Source organism: Schistocerca serialis, chromosome 1 (genome assembly GCF_023864345.2).
Source record: "Schistocerca serialis cubense isolate TAMUIC-IGC-003099 chromosome 1, iqSchSeri2.2, whole genome shotgun sequence".
In the NCBI taxonomy this organism is placed as follows: domain Eukaryota; kingdom Metazoa; phylum Arthropoda; class Insecta; order Orthoptera; family Acrididae; genus Schistocerca; species Schistocerca serialis.
The window spans coordinates 712269661-712290786 of record NC_064638.1 but is presented as its reverse complement, the minus strand read 5'-3'; the positions used below and the strand labels follow the sequence as shown (position 1 = coordinate 712290786).

Here is a 21126-nt window from a genome sequence, read left to right as displayed (position 1 = left end):
CTGTGCTTTATATGGCACTGAAATGAGTGTTGAACATACGAGTTAAAAATCAGCTCAAAAATTCCTGGAACAGGGTGAACTTCTCAAATGCTTTTTCGGTGGCAACAAATGTACTGGGAAATATCGAAAGTCATCTCAACAATATGTATACTTTGACTCGATAATCAATAAAAACTCAAATTCTTGACATATCCATAGTCTACATTCCACTACAATTACGAAGCTGCTGCAGGTAAGCCAACCTATAAGTGAGCTACCGAACAGCTGAACAAGTTTATTATACCCACGAGACTTGTTTCTAAGCAAGTAATGCAGAGCAGAATTAATTATATGACTATTATAATGCACATTTTCACATGACTGTGAATTCTGCCTTAAAGGACACAAAAATAGTAATCCCACACTCTATTTATTGATTGGTGGACCTGTGTAGATGCTTCAGTTGTTTTGAAATATCTCGGTCGCTACGGGTGTGGTGGGGTGTTTACATCTGAGTCATCAAGGCGTTTATACGAACATTGTGGCAGTTGTGAGCTCGGAAATTTAACGGCAGGTACCAGAAACCAGGTAATTTCAGAAGTGCAACATACTTTAAGCTTACGATGCCGGGGTACAAAAAATTTTCTGCAATACTGTACATTAAAATGTTTTTGTTGTACGAAACCGTCAGCTGCTGTGCTGTTATTATCTGCTAGCACGGCGGTGAACTAAAAGAAAATATTTTTCGACATTATAGTAAAGCTAGTATCGAATAAATGTCCTCAAATGAAATCTCAGTAATCCCTCGCCCTTCTTTCATTTTCTAAGTATTTAGTTGTCGCTTTGTGTGATGTTCGGTGTAGCAGTAATAGTCGCAGCTGTACTTCCTTGTGTTATGGAGAGTAACTGTAAGTCACAAAGACTGATTTTATATTAATAGCTGACATTATTACTATAGTACTTTCATTTTACTATCAACAAAATTTGTCCTTACAGCGCCTTTACAAATATTTGCATTGTTTCACTGCAACTGCCAGAGTGCAGCTGTGGTTATCGCCTCAGCTAGTAAAAGTAAGAATTGAGCAGACATGTATTTAGCAAAGAATTAGTGTGCCGGAATATATAACTCCTCAGATGTTACTTGTAGAGCCTGAAACTATAACCACACCTGCACTCTGTCAGGTGCCGTGAAGCAAATGCAAACATTTGTAAAGATGATGTAAGAACAACTTACGAAGCTGTATTTTTCTTCTTTGCAAAGTAACTAGACATACGTTATTCAAGTTAAAACGATTCCTAATACTATCATGTAGTCACTGTAAAGCCTAACAGGAATTCAGATTATCACTGTTTTAGAATATTTCTTGTATTTAACAAAGATATAGTGAAATTTTTTGTTTAAATGTGATTTTACATGCCGTACATAAAATGTCAACTTTATGTTGCTGTGCCAAGGAATAAGATTAAGAGAGCAGTGGCAGTAACAGCCCCAGTTTGTGCAGAGGAGGCCTTGCATAGATACTTCTGAATATGCTTGTTCTGATGAGGTTGGTATTTAAGCAAGGGCTTGCACCCCAAGTTTAGAGAAAAATGTGAGTGTAAGAAAACAAAATAAATGCAATCTTTGCACCTTTTCAAAAGCAAACAAATAGGAAATTCACAGTTCAAGGATATTAGCTAATGCCAGTTCACACGAAAATGTTACCAACTCCAGATTAGCAATAAATTGATCCAGCTGTTTAATTTGCTTTGTGAGAAGATATGGGTCTACAAATCCATAACTCAACAGGAACACAATAATGTCACACACTGAAACATACACTACTGGCCATTAAAATTGCTACACCAAGAAGAAATGCAGATGATAAACGGGTATTCATTGAACAAATATATTATACTAGAACTGTCTTGTGATTACATTTTCACGCAATTTGGGTGCATAGATCCTGAGAAATCAGTGCCCAGAACAACCACCTCTGGCCGTAATAATGGCCTTGATACGCCTGGGCATTGAGTCAAACAGAGCTTGGATGGCGTGTACAGGTACAGCTGCCCATGTAGCTTCAACACGATACCACAGTTCACCAAGAGTAGTGACAGGCGTATTGCGATGACCCAGTTGCTTGGCCACCATTGACCAGATGTTTTCAATTGGTGAGAGATCTGGAGAATGTGGTGGCCAGGGCAGCAGTCGAACATTTACTGTATCCAGAAAGGCCCGTACAGGACCTGAAACATGCGGTTGTGCTTTATCCTGCTTAAATGTAGGGTTTCACAGGATTCGAATGAAGGGTAGAGCCACAGGTCGTAACACATCTGAAATGTAATGTCCACTGTTCGAAGTGCCGTCAATGCGAACAAGAGGTGACCAAGACATGTAACCAATGGCACCCCATACCATCACGCCGGTTGATACACCAGTATGGCGATGACAAATACACGCTTTCAATGTGCGTTCACCGCGATGTTGCCAAACACGGATGGGACCATCATGATGCTGTAAACAGAACCTGGATTCATCCAAAAAAATGACGTTTTGCCATTCGTGCACCCAGGTTCGTCATTGAGTACACCATTGCAGGAGCTCCTGCCTGTGATGCAGCATCAGTGGTAACCACAGCCATGGACTCCGAGCTGATAGTCCATACTGCTGCAAACACCATCGAACTGTTCGTGCAGATGGTTGTTGTCTCGCAAACGTCCCCATCTGTTGACTCAGGGATCGAGACGTGGCTACATGATCCGCTACAGCCATGCGTATAAAATGCCTGTCATCTCGACTGCTAGTGATACGAGACCGTTGGAATCCAGCACGGTGTTCCGTATTACCCTCCTGAACCCACCGATTTCGTATTCTGCTAACAGTCATTGGATCTCGACCAACGCGAACAGCAATGTTGAGATACTGCAATCACGATAGGCTACAATCCGACCTTTATCAAAGTCGGAAACGTGATGGTATGCATTTTTCCTCCTTACACGAGGCATCACAACAACGTTTCACCAGGCAATGCTGGTCAACTGCTGTTTGTGTATGAGAAATCAGTTGGAAACTTTCCTCATGTCAGCACGTTGTAGATGTCGCCACTGGCGCCAACCTTGTGTGAATGCTCTGAAAAGCTAATCATTTGCATATCACAGCATCTTCTTCCTGTAGGTTAAATTTCGCGTCTGTAGCATTTCATCTTCGTGGTGTAACAATTTTAATGGCCAGTAGTGTATTTTTTTTGTTACTGTCTCTTGATGTAAAAGGATGAAATGAATGTGAAAGTATAAAACTTACTCTTAAAGTGACTCAGTTGATTGTTGATGAAGTAACAAAGAGATTAGCATTTAACATATTGACAAGATTGAGGAAAAGTTCAGTTTGGGGAAGGAAACCGGTAGTATGCTTTTCAAAGGAGCCATCGTGGCGTTTGGTGTAAGCAAAACTTTAATGTGGGTGCCCAGGTAGGAATTTGGATCATAATTCTCCCAAATGAGTGTCCAGTGTCTTAACTACCACATCATCTCAGTTGTTTATGGACATCTGTTGGGTTACATACTCTGCCAAATAGATGATGATGATGTAGCGATTTTCAATGCTTTGGCTATCCTTTTATCAGCTGTAGAAATTTATTACAAAATTCAAAATAACTGTCTTGTACTGTGCCCCACATACCTCGGCAAAATGAAGTTAGCATAGAACGAATTTTCACTCTGCAGCAGTGTGTGGCAAAAGCTACGGCCTCAGGTTTGAGTCCCAGTTTGGCAGAAAGTTAAAATCTGCCAGGAAGTTTCAGGTTAACACAAGTTTTTAAAATACATAAAGGCTCTAAGTTGCTTAAATCTGAGAAATTAGGAGTGAGACCTGTCAGCAACTCCATAAAATGACAAGTTACTCATGGCACATTTGGTTCATGGTACAGTATGGAAGTTGGTTGATTTGCTTATTTCTCTGTATATCTTTAGGGCCTTCATCTAATGTCATATTGTTCCAAAAATCATTTGCGCATCAGTGTTCTTAACGTTGTTTTTATAATATTGTTAAGTTGCTTTTATAGGTTATCAATATTCCTTAATACACTGGCATGCAAAAGTTAAGCACTAAAGTAACTTCCACGTGACATCACTGCCAAGTAACAAAGGTCAATGAAACTTGAATTATATGTAGAAAAAACTGCTAAAGTAGTTATATAATTATAGTAATACTAATAGTATAGCAGGTAGCTGGGAGCAGTACAAATGATTGGAGAGTCAATTATGCTGAAGTCACTGTGATTTGTGAAAATCTGCTCCATATTACAAAAGCCATGATTGTTAATAGAATGTGTAATCATGTTGGACAACAGTGTACATCCTCTGCAATGTTCTCCCGTACTGGGTACAAAGTTGGCAAGGAATTCTTATGGTAGTATGTTCCATTCCTCCCATCAGTGCAGTTTACAACAGCTGGAAGGTCGTTACTTTACATGTGAGTGTACTGCAGTATGACCCACCGCCACATCCCACACTTGTTGACTGGTATTAAAGCCGAGGAAACAGGTAGGCCAGTTCATTTGCCAAATATCTTCTCATTTTGAGAACTCCTCTGTATGCACTGTTTTATGTGGTTGCACATTGTCATCCATAAAAATTAAGTCCGGGTCAGATGCACCCCTGAGACACACATTGGGAAGGATTACAGTGTCAAACTAGCAATGACTGGTGAGTTTGTGTGTTCAAAGATTTTGAAGTCAGCACACCCATGCAACATTATGTCTTCCCACACAACACCTGGACCACCATTATGATCATGTTTGACAATACTTCTGGTGCATTACGTGTTTCCACCTCTTGCCTTATGCGTGTGTGTCCAGAACCACAACTCAAACTGAAATTGGGCACATCTGAGTGGAGCACATGGGTCCGCTCTTTATTGGGCCAGTCCCTATTCTCTTTATGTGAAATTGGGTGCCTTGCAGTCCTGTTAAATGTGGTTGCAATTGCACCTGCTGTTTGACGTGGGTCCCTTCTTGCATGTTGCACAATGTAGTGGTCATCTGCTGCTGTGGTTGACCACCACCTCTTCTTCGGGCAGCAGTGCCTGTGGTTCAGAATGTACCCCTTGTACACGAAACAGTGCTGTAAGCAATAATAGACTCTTAGGCTACACTCATCACAAGTTTGTTCTTCTTCCAGTTTTGTAATGATTCTCCCCTGTGTGGTGTTTTTCAAATGTTGTCTCCAGGTCACATTGTAATGAACGTTGCCACAATGCACAGTAACTGCTCACTGATTGGCACACATTGTTGGGGGGCCAGCCTCATTCATCGCAGTAGTTACACTGATCTCATGCCATATGACGTCCAACTTCCTGTGCTTGACTCTGAGACCTCTGGCAACGTGTTGCTCCTGAACTTTCATTCATTATGTTGTGTTACTGTATTTAACTTTGGCAGAGTATTGTGTACTATGCCAGAGAAGAAACTGGTAAAATTGCTAATGGAATTTTTTCTAACTCATAGACAGCTATTCAGTGTTGGTTGGCCTCTTTTTCTCAGTTACTGTCTCAATGAAAACTCCATTTCGTACTTGGCTTTTTGCGGCTATCTCTTATTGCTGTAATTCTCATGTGGGTGCTCAGGTTTTGAGGTTTGTGATAAGCCTGTCTCCTCTATCTTTTTGGGGTTACATCATTTAAAAAGCTTTTGTGTGATAACATCGATTTTGCTTTAAGCTTTGTTCATGAAGCTATTATTTTCAGGAATTTCTCTTAAGTTTCTTGATATTACAGAGGTATAAGTAATTATTAATTTCCGTTTACATTTTTTGTTCCAATATCTTTTTGCTTTCAGTGTATAGCTTTACCTAATTGAGCCTTCTCATAACTTAAGAGTAATTTTATTCTTGTGCTGCAATGGATGTCTGCATTTTCTGACTCAATAGCAATTTGTACTGGTATGAAAACAGAAATTCTCATTAATCACTATCAAGTTATGAGATGATTATTTAACATTGAAAATAAATGTGTACTAAATTCTCCCCATTCTCATATGCTAATCGAAGCTGAAATATCAAAAGTGCTTTTTGGTTTTCACCCAGAAAAAATTATATGATGAAACTCCTATAGTTGTTGTTGGTTGGTTGGTTTCATGCTGTAGGGATTATTTGCATTATAAATTGTAACAATGTGGTATGTTGAATGAGTCATGTTATGTTCACTTCGCAAATTAATTTGTAAATATGGCTGCATGCTGAACATAAATAAGATTGTTTTGTTTTCTTCTTCTCATTATTATTATTATTATTATTATTACATATACAGATGCGTGCCAGTAATTCCTACCCAGCACCTTTCACATATTAGGCTACATTAACAGACATTCTTGTACAGAATAGAAACTGTCAAGCAGAAACTTTTTCAGTTTGTTTTAAAGTTCTACTCTACTGTCTGTCAGACATTGTATGTGACTGAATAAGTTGCAGCATTGTGCATCCATTTTTGTGCTAAAGATAACTTAATGATAGGCAAGAATTTCATTTTTCCTTCTGGTATTGTAAATACATATGTCATTGTTCCTTTTGAACTGCAATAGATTATTTACAAATTTACAACAAACTTTGTGGGGGAATAAATATGCTATGAAGCATCAGTCAGATGCCCAAATCCTTAAACAGATGTCTGAAAGATGATGATGGGTGAGCACCATTTAATTCTTGCAGTATGTTTTTGAGCAATGAAGACTTCCTTAAAGATGGGTTACTGTAGATCATTATTCCCTGAGACATTATTGAACGACAATATCACTGATTTGTCTCTCCCAAGATTTGCAATGATTCTAAGTGCAAATGTGGCGGCACTAAGTTGTTTTAAGAGTTCTAAGTATGCTTTTTTCAGTTTCAATCCTCATCAATATGTACACCTAAGAATTAATGAAATGTCTGCCCTATTTATTATTTTGTCACCATGTGTCACACTTACAGTTAATGTAGTAGAGCTAGATGTGCAGAAATGAATATATTGTGTCTTTTTAAAATTGTGTTTCGCAACGTGTTCAGCAACAGGGTGGTCCACTTGTTTCTTGGCCACAGTTTGTCGGTGACCATTCATGTGGCCAGACAGGTTGTTGGTTGTCATGCCTACATAGAATGCAGGACAGTGGTTGCAGCTTAGCTTGTAGACCACATGTCTGGTTTCACAGGTAGCCCTGCCTTTGATGGGGTGGATGATGTTAGTGACCAGGCAAGAGTCATGGCTCATAACCCCTGTAACCTGTCCCATACATCCTCCCACCACCACATATTCTAGTCTGGTGGCCAAGAAATAAGTGGACCACCCTGTTGCTGAACATGCTGCCAAACACAATACCTTTTATTTCAATGACTGCCTCATAGCCTGTGCCATATGGATCCTTCCCACCAACACCAGCTTTTCTGAATTGTGCAGGTGGGAACTTTCCCTGCAATACATCCTAAATTCCCTCCTGGCCTCAACCCTCGTTAGTCACTGTTCTCACCCATCCAGCCTCTTCCCTGTTCCCATTGCAGCACTATACAGGCGTCATTCCACCAGCACACCCACTCTTTTTATTTCTCTCCTTTTCCGCTCCTCCCCCTCCCCCCACTTCTCCCCTACCCTCTGTCTAACCTGCAGCACTTCACTGTCCACAACCCCCACCATACTATCCCTCCCTGCCCCAACCTCTTCCTTACCCCCTCCCAGTCGCCACTCTCATCATACATTGGTGCTGCTGCTCGCAGTGTGGATTCAGTTCCCTGAGACTGCAGTCGTGTGTGTGTGTGTGTGTGTGTGTGTGTGTGTGTGTGTGTATTGTTGACAAAGGCCAATGGCAGAAAGCTTTAATTGTGAGAGTCTTTTTGTTGTGTGTGTGTGTGTGTGTGTGTGTGTGTGTGTGTGTGTGTATTGTTGACAAAGGCCAATGGCAGAAAGCTTTAATTGTGAGAGTCTTTTTGTTGTGCCTGTCTGTGACTCAGCATCTCCGCTATATGGTGAGTAGCAACTTTCCTCCCTGAAAATTTTAAAAATTGTTTCATTGTGCTGGAGAGGATTGAAAAAGGTGAGGCAATGGACATAAGTTTTGACTGCTGTAACCATGATTGACAAGGCCTGGACAGATCTCAACCCTACCACTCTTTATAACTGCTTCAAAAAGTGTGGGTTTGTAACCCAAAGAGAAAACGCAGAACAGCTAATAGAGTTGCCATAATTAGCAAATTCAATCCTACCAGACTCGTGGTGGTAACTTCTACCCAGCTGTGGTGAGTTAAGCTTTGAATATTTCATTCATGTTGATGACAACGACATTGGTGTCTGTGGTTGGCTTGTCTGGATGAGAAAAAGAAAGATGATAAAGCACAACTGCCAACTCCCCATGCTAGAGTTTACTTGCAATCAAACTCTCACCCCCCCCCCCCCCCCCTGTCCCTCCCCCCCCTGTCCCCCCCCCCCCCAGATTATTTGAACTATTATTTTGAACTCTAGGTAATTTGAACTTGTTCCCCAGTCTATTGAGTTTCAGATTGAGAACTGACTGTAGTTTGTATTGGAATCATAGCTGGAGCGTTGGACAAGAGCAGCATAAAAACCAAAAACTCTTCTGTTAAGATTTATTGTTAGTCTTTACACCACATTGGGCCTATGTGTGTTAAAGAAAATAAATAATTTACTCTTTTGCATGGATAGACAGATTATATTCTTCCTGTCTCCACAGCTAGACCTGAAAGTGGTATAAAGGTTTCCTAGATATCATGGTGAAACTTTTCAGTTTTGAAAATCTAAAATCTCATTTACTGATGATGATTTGCCCGTCTTCAAGTATTGCATTTGAAGGAAATTGCTGTTTTGAGTTGTCTTATGACGCATCATAAATAGTGTTGGAATGTTAACCTTATTTGTTACGTGAAAACAGATAATGCACACACAATTCTAATGCTTAAAACTTGTCTATCCTTTCAGATTAAACATGTCTTCACGCAAGACTGCAGGACGTCGTGCCACGACCAAGAAACGTGCGCAGAGGGCGACTTCTAATGTATTTGCAATGTTTGATCAAGCACAAATACAAGAATTCAAGGAAGCATTCAACATGATTGATCAGAATCGTGATGGCTTTGTTGATAAAGATGATCTTCATGAGATGCTGGCATCTTTAGGCAAGTAATTTTGCTGTCAAGTGACATGGACTTAGTGCTACAAGAGAAAGCAGTTCTCGTACATAACAAGAAAGATACCTATATTAAATAATGTAATATTTGCACTAAAATAGTCATATTTATTCATAGCCTGAAAGTTAGTTATGTTAATAACACTTTGGCTTTGACATTATCACTTTTTGGAAATCAGTTTTGTTGTGTTTAGAAGGTAGTATTGAGCATAGTCTTACTTGTTTACTAGTAAATACCTATACAGTTTTTCCATTCATTTAGTCCAACGCTCAGTTGATTCAATCACATGATGTAACTCGTCGCTTTGGGAAGGGACATATCTAAAAGTTAACTGGTAGACTGCACCAACAGTTGTGCATAGTATGCAGCCTCAAAATATTTTTGTAATGAAAGTAAATAAATACATCTGCAGTAGAATTTGATATTCTTCTTTAATAAATATTCTCTTGTTGAAAACAGTGTAAGACTTGGAGGAGGAAATTAATTTGCTTATATCCCTTTCCAGCCATTGACCTGTTTTGAATATGTTGCATTGTTTCTCACTTTGTTAGGTCTTTTTTGTAACTTAGGCTCATCACAGCCTCTGATCCTAATTTACTTCACTTCTTGTAGAACTAGCCAAATTGCTTTATGGCTATGCCTAGTTTCATTCTCTTGTATCCGTGAAAACATAATCAGAATGTTCTAATGCTACTTTATATGCCAGGGTTTTAATTGTTTTCTTGCTTGTTTCAAGTGTTAATGAGTTAGGCCCTTGTTTTTTTTCCCACTGTGGCTCAATTTACAGAGTGTTAAAGAGTGATACAATTTTGCGAGACCACATGAATGGTGATAGAAACAATATGTAAATTTTGACTTAAGTCATATGACTGCAAAGTTTTTATTTTTTAAAAGAACCAGATGATTTTACAAGTGGGTTTCTTTTATGCATACACACACAGCCTTGATTGCAAGTTTTACAATTACATTTAGGATCAGTTTCTGTTTACCTTTCTCTAATGTTCAATGTGCCATTTTCTTGATGCACGAAAGGATGTCAGATGATGGCTTTTGTGAACATGTCTGGAGTTACCGTGTTCTGTGCTGTTACTATGCTGTGTTGTAATTCATCCAGAGTTATTGGAAAGGGAGGCACATAGTCCTTCATAAACCCTCACCCCCTACTCCCACAGAAAATTACGTATTCTGAGATCAGGTGATCTTGGAGGCTAGTGGTGCAATATGAAATCTGTACACTCCATACAACCAATTCAGAGCTGTGCTCTCAACAAAAATCACCCCACACTGTTGTAACTGAATTACACCTGTTGAAACAGAGAACAGAAAACGCTCCCCCCCCCTCCCCCCCCCCCCTCTCCTTAATACACATTTGGTAATGGATGAGCTAGCTGCACCAGGATTTTTTAACCCATGCTGACAGCTTACAACTGGTGCCGAAGTAAACTTTCAGTTTTGACTCAGGAGTTAAAATCCACCCCAACTTTATATCTTAATTCATATTGAATATAGGCTTTTACAATTGAGTGAATCCTTTCGAAACAGCTTGATTTTATGCAGAGATATTTTGGTTTGAGAAGTGTGCTGTAATATCTTTATTTTGTGTGTTGAGAGGTACATTTTGTGTTTAATTATTTTTGGGTGAGTCAGAAGTCTGCCCTCTTAATCTCTTTTTTTAAAAACTGATGTCAGTTATTTTTACTTGTTCTGTTTTCATTCTCCTGAGTTACCTCACAACATTATTTAAATTGTTGTACTGGTGGTGGTGGTGGTGGTGGTGGTGGTGGTGGTGGTGGTGGTGGTTGTTGTCTGTCTGTTCTTTATGTAATGTATATGCAGTTTCTTTTAAGTGTTCTCCCTCTTCTTACAGTAGTGCTGTATTGTTTTTAAACATGTGGCAATATTTGTTATTTTTCTTTTGTGACTTTTTTTCAGGCTGATTACTTAATGTTAAGGATGACTTTTTCATTTCTACTAATCTAGTACAATGTTTTCAAGGAATTATTGTGAGTGAAGTAGTCAGTATCCAAGCATTTTGGACCTTGGGCTTCACTTTGTATTTTGTGTCAATGTTTCTTGTGATTCAAAGGCATCATGCAGCCAGAATAATGTATAAAATTGTTATGAAAAGGATAGATTGTTACTCATCATAAAGGTGACACATTGAGTCGCAGACAGGCACAACAAAAAGTCTGTTATACATTTAGCTTTCAGCCAGAGCCGCATTCATAAAAAGAAAACACAGAAGGCAATAGCAGCTCTGGCTGAACTGAAAGTTAACTGTGTAGCAGTCTTTTCATTATTTTTTATATAAAATGCATTTTAACCATCAGCTATTTATTTGTCCCGTTAGTCATCTGCCGATTTCGGTTATTAGCCATCACCCAGGATGTAGGGTAAAGCATCCCATATTTCTTTGAAGCTGAACAATATTGAAATTGTACAGTTTGTCTTACAATACTGACACTCGTATCTTAATGTCAAACAGACAGACATCACAGGAGAAACTAGACAATCAATTACTCATAACTGTTAGTCTTGTTTCTCCTGTGATGTCTGTCTGTTCCTCATAAGATATGAGTGTCAGTATTGTAAGACAAATTGTACAATTTCACTAGATAATTTCGATGTTGTTCATCTTCAAAAGAATACAGGATGCTTTTAACTAATCTCTTGTACCATACATCTTAAAGGATGGTTAATAACTGAAACTAGTAGATGACTAATGGGATAAATAAACAGCTGATGATTAAAATGCATTTTATAAAATACTTAATGGCTGTTGAACCTCACATTTCAGATCTTTTCATTGTGCCTGTATGCAACTCTACATGCCATCTTTATGGTGAGTAGCAGTCTGTTCTTCTCATGATATTGTTGATATTCCTACCTGGTCTTTCCATTGTTTATATGATGGTGTGATATAAATGTGGTAAATTGTTTCATTCTTGAATTTCAGTACACACAAAAATCATTTAGAACTGATTATTACGTAGTATCTTTTTTGCAGGAAAAGATGTATCTGATGAGTATCTTGAGGCAATGATGAATGAAGCTCCGGGCCCAATAAATTTCACAATGTTTCTGACACTGTTTGGGGAACGTCTACAGGGCACTGATCCAGAAGATGTAATTAAAAATGCATTTGGGTGTTTTGATGAAGAGAACAAAGGAGTCATTAATGAGGAACGACTTAGAGAACTTCTGACATCAATGGGTGACAGATTCACAGATGAAGAGGTAAGGAACAGTTTTCTCTAGTGGAAAATATTTTCATAGGAACTTTCGAAAGTAATATATTACAATTTTTTTTGTAATTGTTGCATCAGATTTGTAATATTATTCTGTTAGTCTTGTTGGTCTGTTTTAGTGTGTGTATGCATATACAATGAGGTGAAAACTCGTGGGATAACAATATGGACATTTACATATGGCAGTAGTATTGTGCACACAAGATCTAAAAGGGCAGTGCATTGGAATAGCTGTTATTTGTGCTTAGGTGATTCATGTGAAAAGGTTTCTGATGTGACTGTAGCCACACGAAAGGAGTTAAGGCTTTGAACACGGAAGGATAGTCGGAGCTAGACGCGTGGGATATTCCATTTTGGAAGTCAAGAGGAAATTAGATATTCAGAGATCCACAGTGTCAAGAGTGTGCTGAGAATACAAGATTTCAGGCATTACCTCTCACCATGGACAATAGAGGTCAAAAGTCTTTTTGCATAGAGTTGTTGTTCCCAAGGCAAGCAACACTAAGTAAAATAACTGCAGAAATCAGTATGGGACAAAGGACAAACACATCTGTTACAACATAGTGGTGAAATTCGGCATTAACGGGCTATAACAGTAGATCACCGATGTGAATGTCTTTCGCTGACAGCAGGACATCAGCTGCACCACTTCTCCTGGGCTTGTGACCATATTGATTGGACCCTAGATGATGGGACAAATGTGGTCTGGATGGCTGTAAAAACAGCATGGCTCAATATTTCTGCAGGGAACTTCCAGTGACTTGGGGAGTCCATGCCACATAGAGTTGCTGCATTACGCCGGACAAAGGAGTTCAGACACGATATGGGGGGTATTCCATGACTTGTCACCTCAGTGTATTTTTATGTTCCTTATTGAGGTAAATGATTTGCTTTTTGAGAGGAAAATTATGCTGGAATTCATATACAGCAGAAAACTTCTGCCGCGAAATGGACAAGACACACACATTAGCATGACAAGTTAGTTATAAATCCCTTCTCTTCTGTGATATAATTTTTCAAGAATATTCCAGGCATGTGAGAAAAGTAAAGAGACCGACAAGACTATGAGCAATATGACAATGTTGTTTCTTCTGTCTGTGGAGCCTGGTGTGTTCATCTGTTCCAGATTCTCAGTCAGAGTTTAAACTCAGAACAGCCCTCATGTGATTTTTGAAGTGTCATCACTGAAGTTGGATTGTTGTTGTGTGTTATGAAAATGGGACACAGGGATTTAGAGCAATGTTATACCATCAAGTTTTGGGTTAAACTCTTGTAGTCTGTGATTGTGACCTTTGAAAATTTGAAACAGGCCAGTGGGGAACATTCCTTATCAAGAGCACAAGTTTTTTGCTGGCACAAATCGAGGCTGAGAACATGTTAGAGATGAACCTCGTTAGGGAGACTACAACTTTAATAACTGATGAAATCATCAGATGTATGCAAGCTCTTGTAAGATCAAACAATTAACAATACTAACTGTGTACTTTACAAAGATGTCCTTGAAACACTCACAAAAAGGTTGCAGACAAGTGGATGCTGCAACATGACAACACCCGATGTCACACGCCTACTTCCATCATGGAATTTTTGACCTCAAAAGGCATTCTTATTGTTCCAAAAACCTCCTGTTTACCTGATCTGAGTCCATGTGTCTTTTTTTCTTTGCTCTAAATTGAAAAAGTCTTAATAGGATGTCATTTTGGAACTCTGAAGATCATTCAAAATAATGTGACCAACATGTTAAAGGCCCTACTAGTTTAGAAGCTTTTCAGTGCTGCTGCCGAGACTGGGAACAACTGATCTGCTGGTGCGTAGCTACCAAAGGGGACTACTTTGAGGGGGACAGTATTGTTTGAAAAAAATAAAAACTTTCATATACAAAAAATAAGTCTTACTTTTCCCCTGCACCTCATAAAATCTCTCTCAGGGTTTAAATTCACTTTTTTCTTTTGCCATAAGCAGTTAGCAGGTGTCATTAAAAGCGCATTTCAATGTGACTCGTGACTTACCAGTATCATACTGGTTTAATATTAGTTTGCTAAAAGCCTCCTGTTGTGTTAGATGAATTTAAGTTGCAGTTTCCTTCAACATCAATGCATAGAACATATTCTTTGTCCTTTCAAGTGATAATCAGAATTAGTATTGTTGCTAGTTTGGTCAGAATTCATTAATTACACATGTCATATTCCATAGATCCCACAGAGTGTGGCCTCTGTAATATGGACAGAAATTAAAGATGTACATTTTACATAATTTAAATGCAGATTAATGACAATGCTAGGTGCTTTTCAGCTTGTAAATATTTGTAAAAGGGCGCCTTCTAAACATCATGACCAGCGTTTTAAGTCCTTTAACAAATAGTGCTAATTATAATTATAAATTAAGTTAAATTAGAGTTTCTGTGAATATACTCCTCGATGGAGTAGCAGGAGTTGTCCAACAAATTTCTTCAGTTCAGTCATACACTCTACTGCATTATTTTCATGGCATTTAATGGGCCCGATGAGCTCAAATGTCCAGATACAGTGCGAGTTGTGCTTTTTCTGTGCGCGGGCCCTCGCGCGCACGCGCGCGCGCGCTCTTCTGTGTGTGTGTGTGCGCTTTCTATTTTGGAAGAAGGAAATAGTCTGAAAGCTCAATATTTCACCAGTCTTCTTTATTGTGCCTGTCTGCAACTGAATACCATCCGTATGTGGGGAGTAGCAATCTATCCATTCCACATTGTTGCTATAACAGTAGTTGTTTTTATTGCAAATATATGTGGTATTTTGGGTAATATCTTGCACAAGTTTTTGGTGTACTGCGCCTGAACTTAATTTTTATGGTAACAAGTGTGAGCTTGTTATATTGAGTGCCTGTTTACAGCATTTGGGTGTTTGTAATGAGAGCATACCAGAGATGTACTTTCATTCTTTGCACAGTGTGTTCTGTAACATCATAAAAATATCTTTGCTCTGTTTTGTCATCGTTGTCACTGTCACTTTTAGTTCTAATAAAAAGTGTGTTTTGTTGTTTGACTCAGCTTGTGTTCTGCTCTGTGAATTTCAGCAAAATATAATGATAGACAACAGCTTATGGGCCCAGGCAATCGGATACATATTTGTTTTGCAAATTCACTATGTTTGATCAGAGTTTTATTCTAGTGAATCATGATGCTTAAGTTTTGACACTTTGGTTCTGGAACCATCGCATTTCACTGGTCTTTTGGGGAAAAGTGTATGTTTGAAATATGTTCCGATTTACCCAAAGATGGATAAATTGAAGACTTATAGTATCCAGAAATTTGGCTGTAAGAATTTCCAACTGTGAAAATATCAGTTGCAAATTATTTTTCATGCTGAAAAAGTTCGTGGTATCATGGAGGGGAAACAGAGGCCAAATGAAGCTGGCGAGAGTCAAATAGCGTGGGATGACTTAGATGCGAAGGCCATGCTTATTCCATCTACTAAAATGGAATTTGACCAATTGTACTGTGTTACGATATGCACAAATGCGCCTGAAATGTATTTCATAATTAAGATTATTTATGAACAGCAATCTGCAGTTAATAAAATTGCCTTGAAGTGTAAATTTTGTGATTACAGAATGTTATCAACTGACACAATCGCACAACACATAAGTCAAGTCGAGTCTTTGGTACGAATATTAGCTGATATTGGGGAACCTGTTACAGAAGTTGACAAAATGGCTAAAATTTTGGGAAGTCTTCCCTCGAAATTTGGAACTTTCTCGACTGCTTGGGACTAGTCTTGAAGATGAGCAAACATTTGATATTGGACTTCCAAGATTATTGAAAGAGGAACAAAATTTTTTAGAATGGGATGAAATGTCAAAAGCATTACATCAATTAATGTGGGCAAAGCAAGGAAGTTAAATACAAAGAACAACAATTTGTCTAATAGGTCAGTAGTAAAAAATGTTACCTCTGAACACCAGGCTTTAAGTGCAGAGCAAGTGAATGTTTTCACTCCAGGTTGTGAAAATACTTGGTTAACTGATAGTGCTGCTTCAAAACATGTGATGTCACCCAGAGATTGATTCAACATACTTTTGAGCAAATTCAGCCTGATGATGCCTGTACTCAAATTGGAGAGAACTTAGTTGTTAAATTAGAAGGCATCAGATCCATTGAAGTATTGTTTCTTTAGTTGATGGAAAATGGCAGCCTCACACTTTGGAAAACAAAGTATACATTCATTAGCTAAAAAGAAATTTATTTCCAGTGGGAGCTGTTACAAAAAGAGTGAAAGTGGTTTTTGATAACAAAAGAATAAAAGTATGCTGCTTAGGTATAATTGCAGCAGGAATTAAGGTAGATAATCATTGTTATCAAATGGTGTTTAAATGTCCAGATATACTACAGGCAAATTCTACTTTCTTGAATTCTATTAGGATCACTCCAAAAGAAATGCACAGTATTTTTGTAAAAATACAGTTTTCATTCTGCATGTGTGAAAGTTTTACAGTGTGTAGATACATCCTTTCTGTTTGTTTTCAAACTTAGTTAAACCTGTTCCCGTGAGTGGTGCTGTCACAGCATGTCTTCAAGATGGCTGCTACACTTGACGCTCGTCAGAAGCAATGTGCTGCCATGGAATTCCTGTGCTGTGAAAACGAGACAGTGGGAAACATCCACAAGAGGTTGAAAAATGTGTGTGGAGATACTGCTGTTGATCGCAGTACAGTTAGTCAGTAGGCAAGCAGGTTACGTGATGAAAGCGGGCACGGCAATATTGAGGATTGTCCTCGCAGTGGCAGGCCTCATACTGCACACACTCCAGACAATGTGTAGAGAGTTAATGAATTGGTGACTGCTGACAGATGCATCACAGTGAACGAATTATCACGCTACGTTGGGATAGGGGAAGGAAGTGTTTGCAGAATACTGAAAGTGTTGGTGTTAAGAAAGGTTTGTGCCAGGTGGGTTCCCAGGATGTTGACAGTGGCTCACAAAGAAACAAGAAAAACAGTATGCAGCGAAATTTTGTACAGTATGAGAATGGTGGAGATGAATTTCTTGGAAGAATTGTGACAGGTGATGAAACATGGCTCCATCATTTTTCACCAGAGAAAGAGGCAATCAATGGAGTGGCATCATGCAAATTCACCCAAGAAAAAAAAAAATTCAAAACCACACCTTCTGTTGGAAAAGTTATGGCTACGGTGTTTTTCGATTCCGAAGGACTCTTGCTTGTGGACATCATGCCAAGTGGAACCACCATAAACTCTGATGCTGTCTCCATGTGACTATCATCTCTCTGGGAAATTGAAAGACTCTCTTCGTGGAACAAGGTTTGAAGGTGATGACTCCCTTGTGCACGCTGCCAAACAGTGGCTCCAACAGGTTGGTCCAGTCGTCAGGCGCTGGTTCCAAAATGGCGTTAAGGCAGTTGAGAGGGATGGAAATTATGTGGAGAAATGAAAATATTATTCCTAAAGGATGTATCTACACACTGTAAAACTTTCAAATATATAGAATAAAAGATGTATTAAAAAAAAAATAGTGTGCATTGCTTTTGGAGTGACCCTCGTACAATGATCAAATGAGCAGAAACAACTAAAGCACAGAAGTGAAGTGTGGTGCTACAATAAAGCAGCTTTGTTACTACTAAATTTTAGAGTTTTAGCGGACTGCTGTTAATGCGAGGTAAACAGCAACAAAATTTTCTTACCACTGTCAATCACTCTCGAGAAGGATTTTCCGCTTTTATATGCGAAGTTCAGCTGAGAAACAATTTCTTCCTCAATAAAGAGATCATCTTGTAAAACGCTGTGCATTGTCATGAACTGAAGATAGAAACAATGAACCACTTTTGAACACTGGAAGACGGGTAGTAACCAATAACAATGTGCTGTGGCTGTATGCACTTTTTCATTTATGCAGTATTGTTTATTACATCCAAAATAGTATTTCATTCTCTCTCTCTCTCTCTCTCTCTCTCTCTCTCTCTCTCTCTCTCTCTCTCTCTTTTGTCCCCCCTCTATGTGGTGGTTTAGGTCATTTTATTTGCAGATAATTTAAAAAATTGTTATTCTGCCTGTAAGAGTAGGTGCACTGAGAGTCAAGGATATGAACTGACTGAAAAATGCAAAATCGATAATCTCAGTTACGGGATATTGTTTCTTCACCGAAGATATCCTGAATTTTACCAGGGGGGGGACCAGGATGCAGATGATGATCGAGAGGAATCTGAAAAGGATGATGATAGCAAACAAGTCAGAGAAAATGAAAAATTGAAGCTGAAAGATTGATATAGTCTGCGAGCACCTGCCCGTTTTGGAGCCCGAGATACAACCTGTTCTGCCATTTATCGCTGAACGTCACATTTTTTGAAGAAGCAATGACATCAAGATACATCAAAGTGGAAGAGAAGATGGCATCTTTGAAGATGGGCTCTAGTACTACTATCACACAATCACAAAGCAGTTAAATGAAAGTGGTCTGTCGTGTGAAGCACACTTCTGAGGGAAGAATTGATTGCTTCAAAGATAGACTATGTGTCTGCAATTAAAGTGCTATTCACTTGATTAAAACTGCAGATCATCACAAATGTAAAAAATTATTAAATATTGCTGCAGATGTGAACATGTCGAGAGCAGTGAGACTGAAGTTTATTTTGCTTTTTCTGATATTTGGCAGATTTGTTTACGAAACCCTTAAGTAGAGACAAATACATATAGGATAGAAAAGATCTGTTAGTGGTCCTTAAAAAATCAGTAAAACGAGTGGGACTGTTAACTGGAGTGAGCTAGGTATATTGAATGAATGTCTTGTTTTCAGTATTCACAATATGAACACATCAGAGATGTACTTTCATTCTGTGCATGACAATGTTCTGTAATGTTATATATACTTAAATCTTTGCTGTGTTTTGTTGTCTTGGTTACTGGGTCACTTTTGGTTCTGAAAAAGAGCTTTTTGTTGTTTGGCTCAGAGTTTGTTCTGTTCTGTGATTTCCAGCAAAATATAATTACAGACAACATTTTAATATGCTCAGACCAAAGGTTTTTTTGGCATTTTTATGTTTGGATTGCAGTAGGAGAGTGACTCAGTCCTTGTTTCACAGATTACTAAAACTGATTTGGACAGGAACAGTTTCCAGAATTTCTTCTTATACTTAAAAATTACACACTTTTCTTTTTTACAGGTTGATGAAATGTATCGTGAAGCTCCAATAAAAAATGGCATGTTTGATTATATTGAGTTCACTAGAATCTTGAAGCATGGTGCCAAGGATAAAGATGAGAAGTAGAATCACATCTTAGCTGTCAAATACTGATGTGCCTTACTTCTTGACAGTGTTGAAGAACAATCATGTCTTACAAAATGTGTAAAAATAAACCCTAACTTATTTGGATTTAAATTTTTTAGCTTTTTATTAGTAGGTTTCAAAAAAATCTGATGCAAATGTGTTGTAAAGATCCTTGCATATGGGACCACAGGTGACTGGCATTTTCTTCTTACTTGCATTTTGGCTTTTGTTATGAAGTGATAAAGGCATTACGACATAATTGTAAACTGTTTGTGTTTTACTATGTGTAATTCATTCCAACATATACTTATATTAATAAGTTACTTGTACAGAAAATATTTTATTAATTTTTGGCTCTTTCACCCTATTAAAGTCTGTAAGAAACTTTAATTCTGTACTTTGATAATACAGAAATATGATTGTACCCTGGTAGTCTCACATTCAGTATTTCCGATAAATGTGATATTTTTTAATACGTTTGTTACATAAAATTGTGACATCATCTACATTTTGTTGTTTCCATATTTTAGTCAGAGCTGAATTCTGTGACGGTTCCTTAATAAAATATACAAAATCAGTTGTGTGTTTGAGTTGTTACACCCAAATTCACTCATATTTTTAATTTTTTGTTACTTTTGTTTGTACCACTGTTACAATCATTTCTATAAAACTGTGTTTAGTCCCTTTATTCTACTAGGATCGATCCTGTCCTGATTGCTTCACGTCTCATTAAATTAGCTTACTCAGATATTCCTTTTCATACCATTGCGTATATAACTGGCTTTTGAAGAAATCATGAAATAGGATTAAACAATTATATATATATATATATATATATATATATATATATATATATATATCAAATGATGCTACTTGGTGTTGGTGCTAGAAATGCAGTTTTGTGAACTAAAACACTAATTTTTGAGTTACAGTCATTACTTTGTAATTCCCTGTATCAAGAAAAGAACAGGCAAATGTTCGAGAAAATGAAAATAGGAAAAATTTCTGCTTACCGGAACTTAGCAGGTGTATGCAGACTTAATAAGACATAGCCTAGCTTTCAAAAACAGTTGCTTCCAAACTTCAGAAAAAGTGGACAGAAACCATTAGGCTGATAGGGCAGGAAAGTAAGTTATGATCGGGGCACAACAGATGGCAGCAACACAGGACTAAAAGAGAAATCAACATCATCAATTAATAAATGTAAGTGAAGAAATTGCTTCAGGTACAACAAAATATTAAGAAGAAAGTGACAGAAAATAAGAACACACATACAACAAAAAAGGGGACAGAACTGGTAAAAATTAAAAGGAAGAGACCTGGATGACTCAGAGTAACTTGACCCCATATGAGTGATAACACACAACATATAGGATGCATTAAAAAGTAAATTAGAGGCTGTAAAATTAAAATTACTGAAGGGATCATAATGCCATTGCCTACAGAAGACTGTGAGGTCACTGTAAGAGTGCTGAGGCCCCAAACTTGCCGCTAGGGGG

The 21126-nt window shown here is 38.1% G+C and overlaps 1 protein-coding gene across 1 annotated transcript; it reads left to right on the top strand.

The window, feature by feature from the left end:
* The first annotated feature begins 422 nt into the window (after window positions 1-422).
* Window positions 423-20204, top strand: LOC126481129 (myosin regulatory light chain sqh). Its single transcript, XM_050104675.1, has 4 exons — window positions 423-567; window positions 8918-9114; window positions 12134-12363; window positions 19523-20204. The coding sequence occupies exons 2-4, from the start codon at window positions 8925-8927 to the stop codon at window positions 19625-19627; spliced, it is 525 nt and encodes a 174-aa protein (XP_049960632.1). The 5' UTR covers window positions 423-567; window positions 8918-8924; the 3' UTR covers window positions 19628-20204.
* Window positions 20205-21126: the final 922 nt, after the last annotated feature.

Coding starts and splice junctions, on each gene's coding strand:
- LOC126481129 (XM_050104675.1), top strand. CDS start 8,925: ATGTCTTCACGCAAGACTGCAGGACGTCGTGCCACGACCAAGAAACGT. Junction 9,115..12,133: donor TGAGATGCTGGCATCTTTAG/GCAAGTAATTTT, acceptor TCTTTTTTGCAG/GAAAAGATGTATCTGATGAG. Junction 12,364..19,522: donor ACAGATTCACAGATGAAGAG/GTAAGGAACAGT, acceptor TCTTTTTTACAG/GTTGATGAAATGTATCGTGA.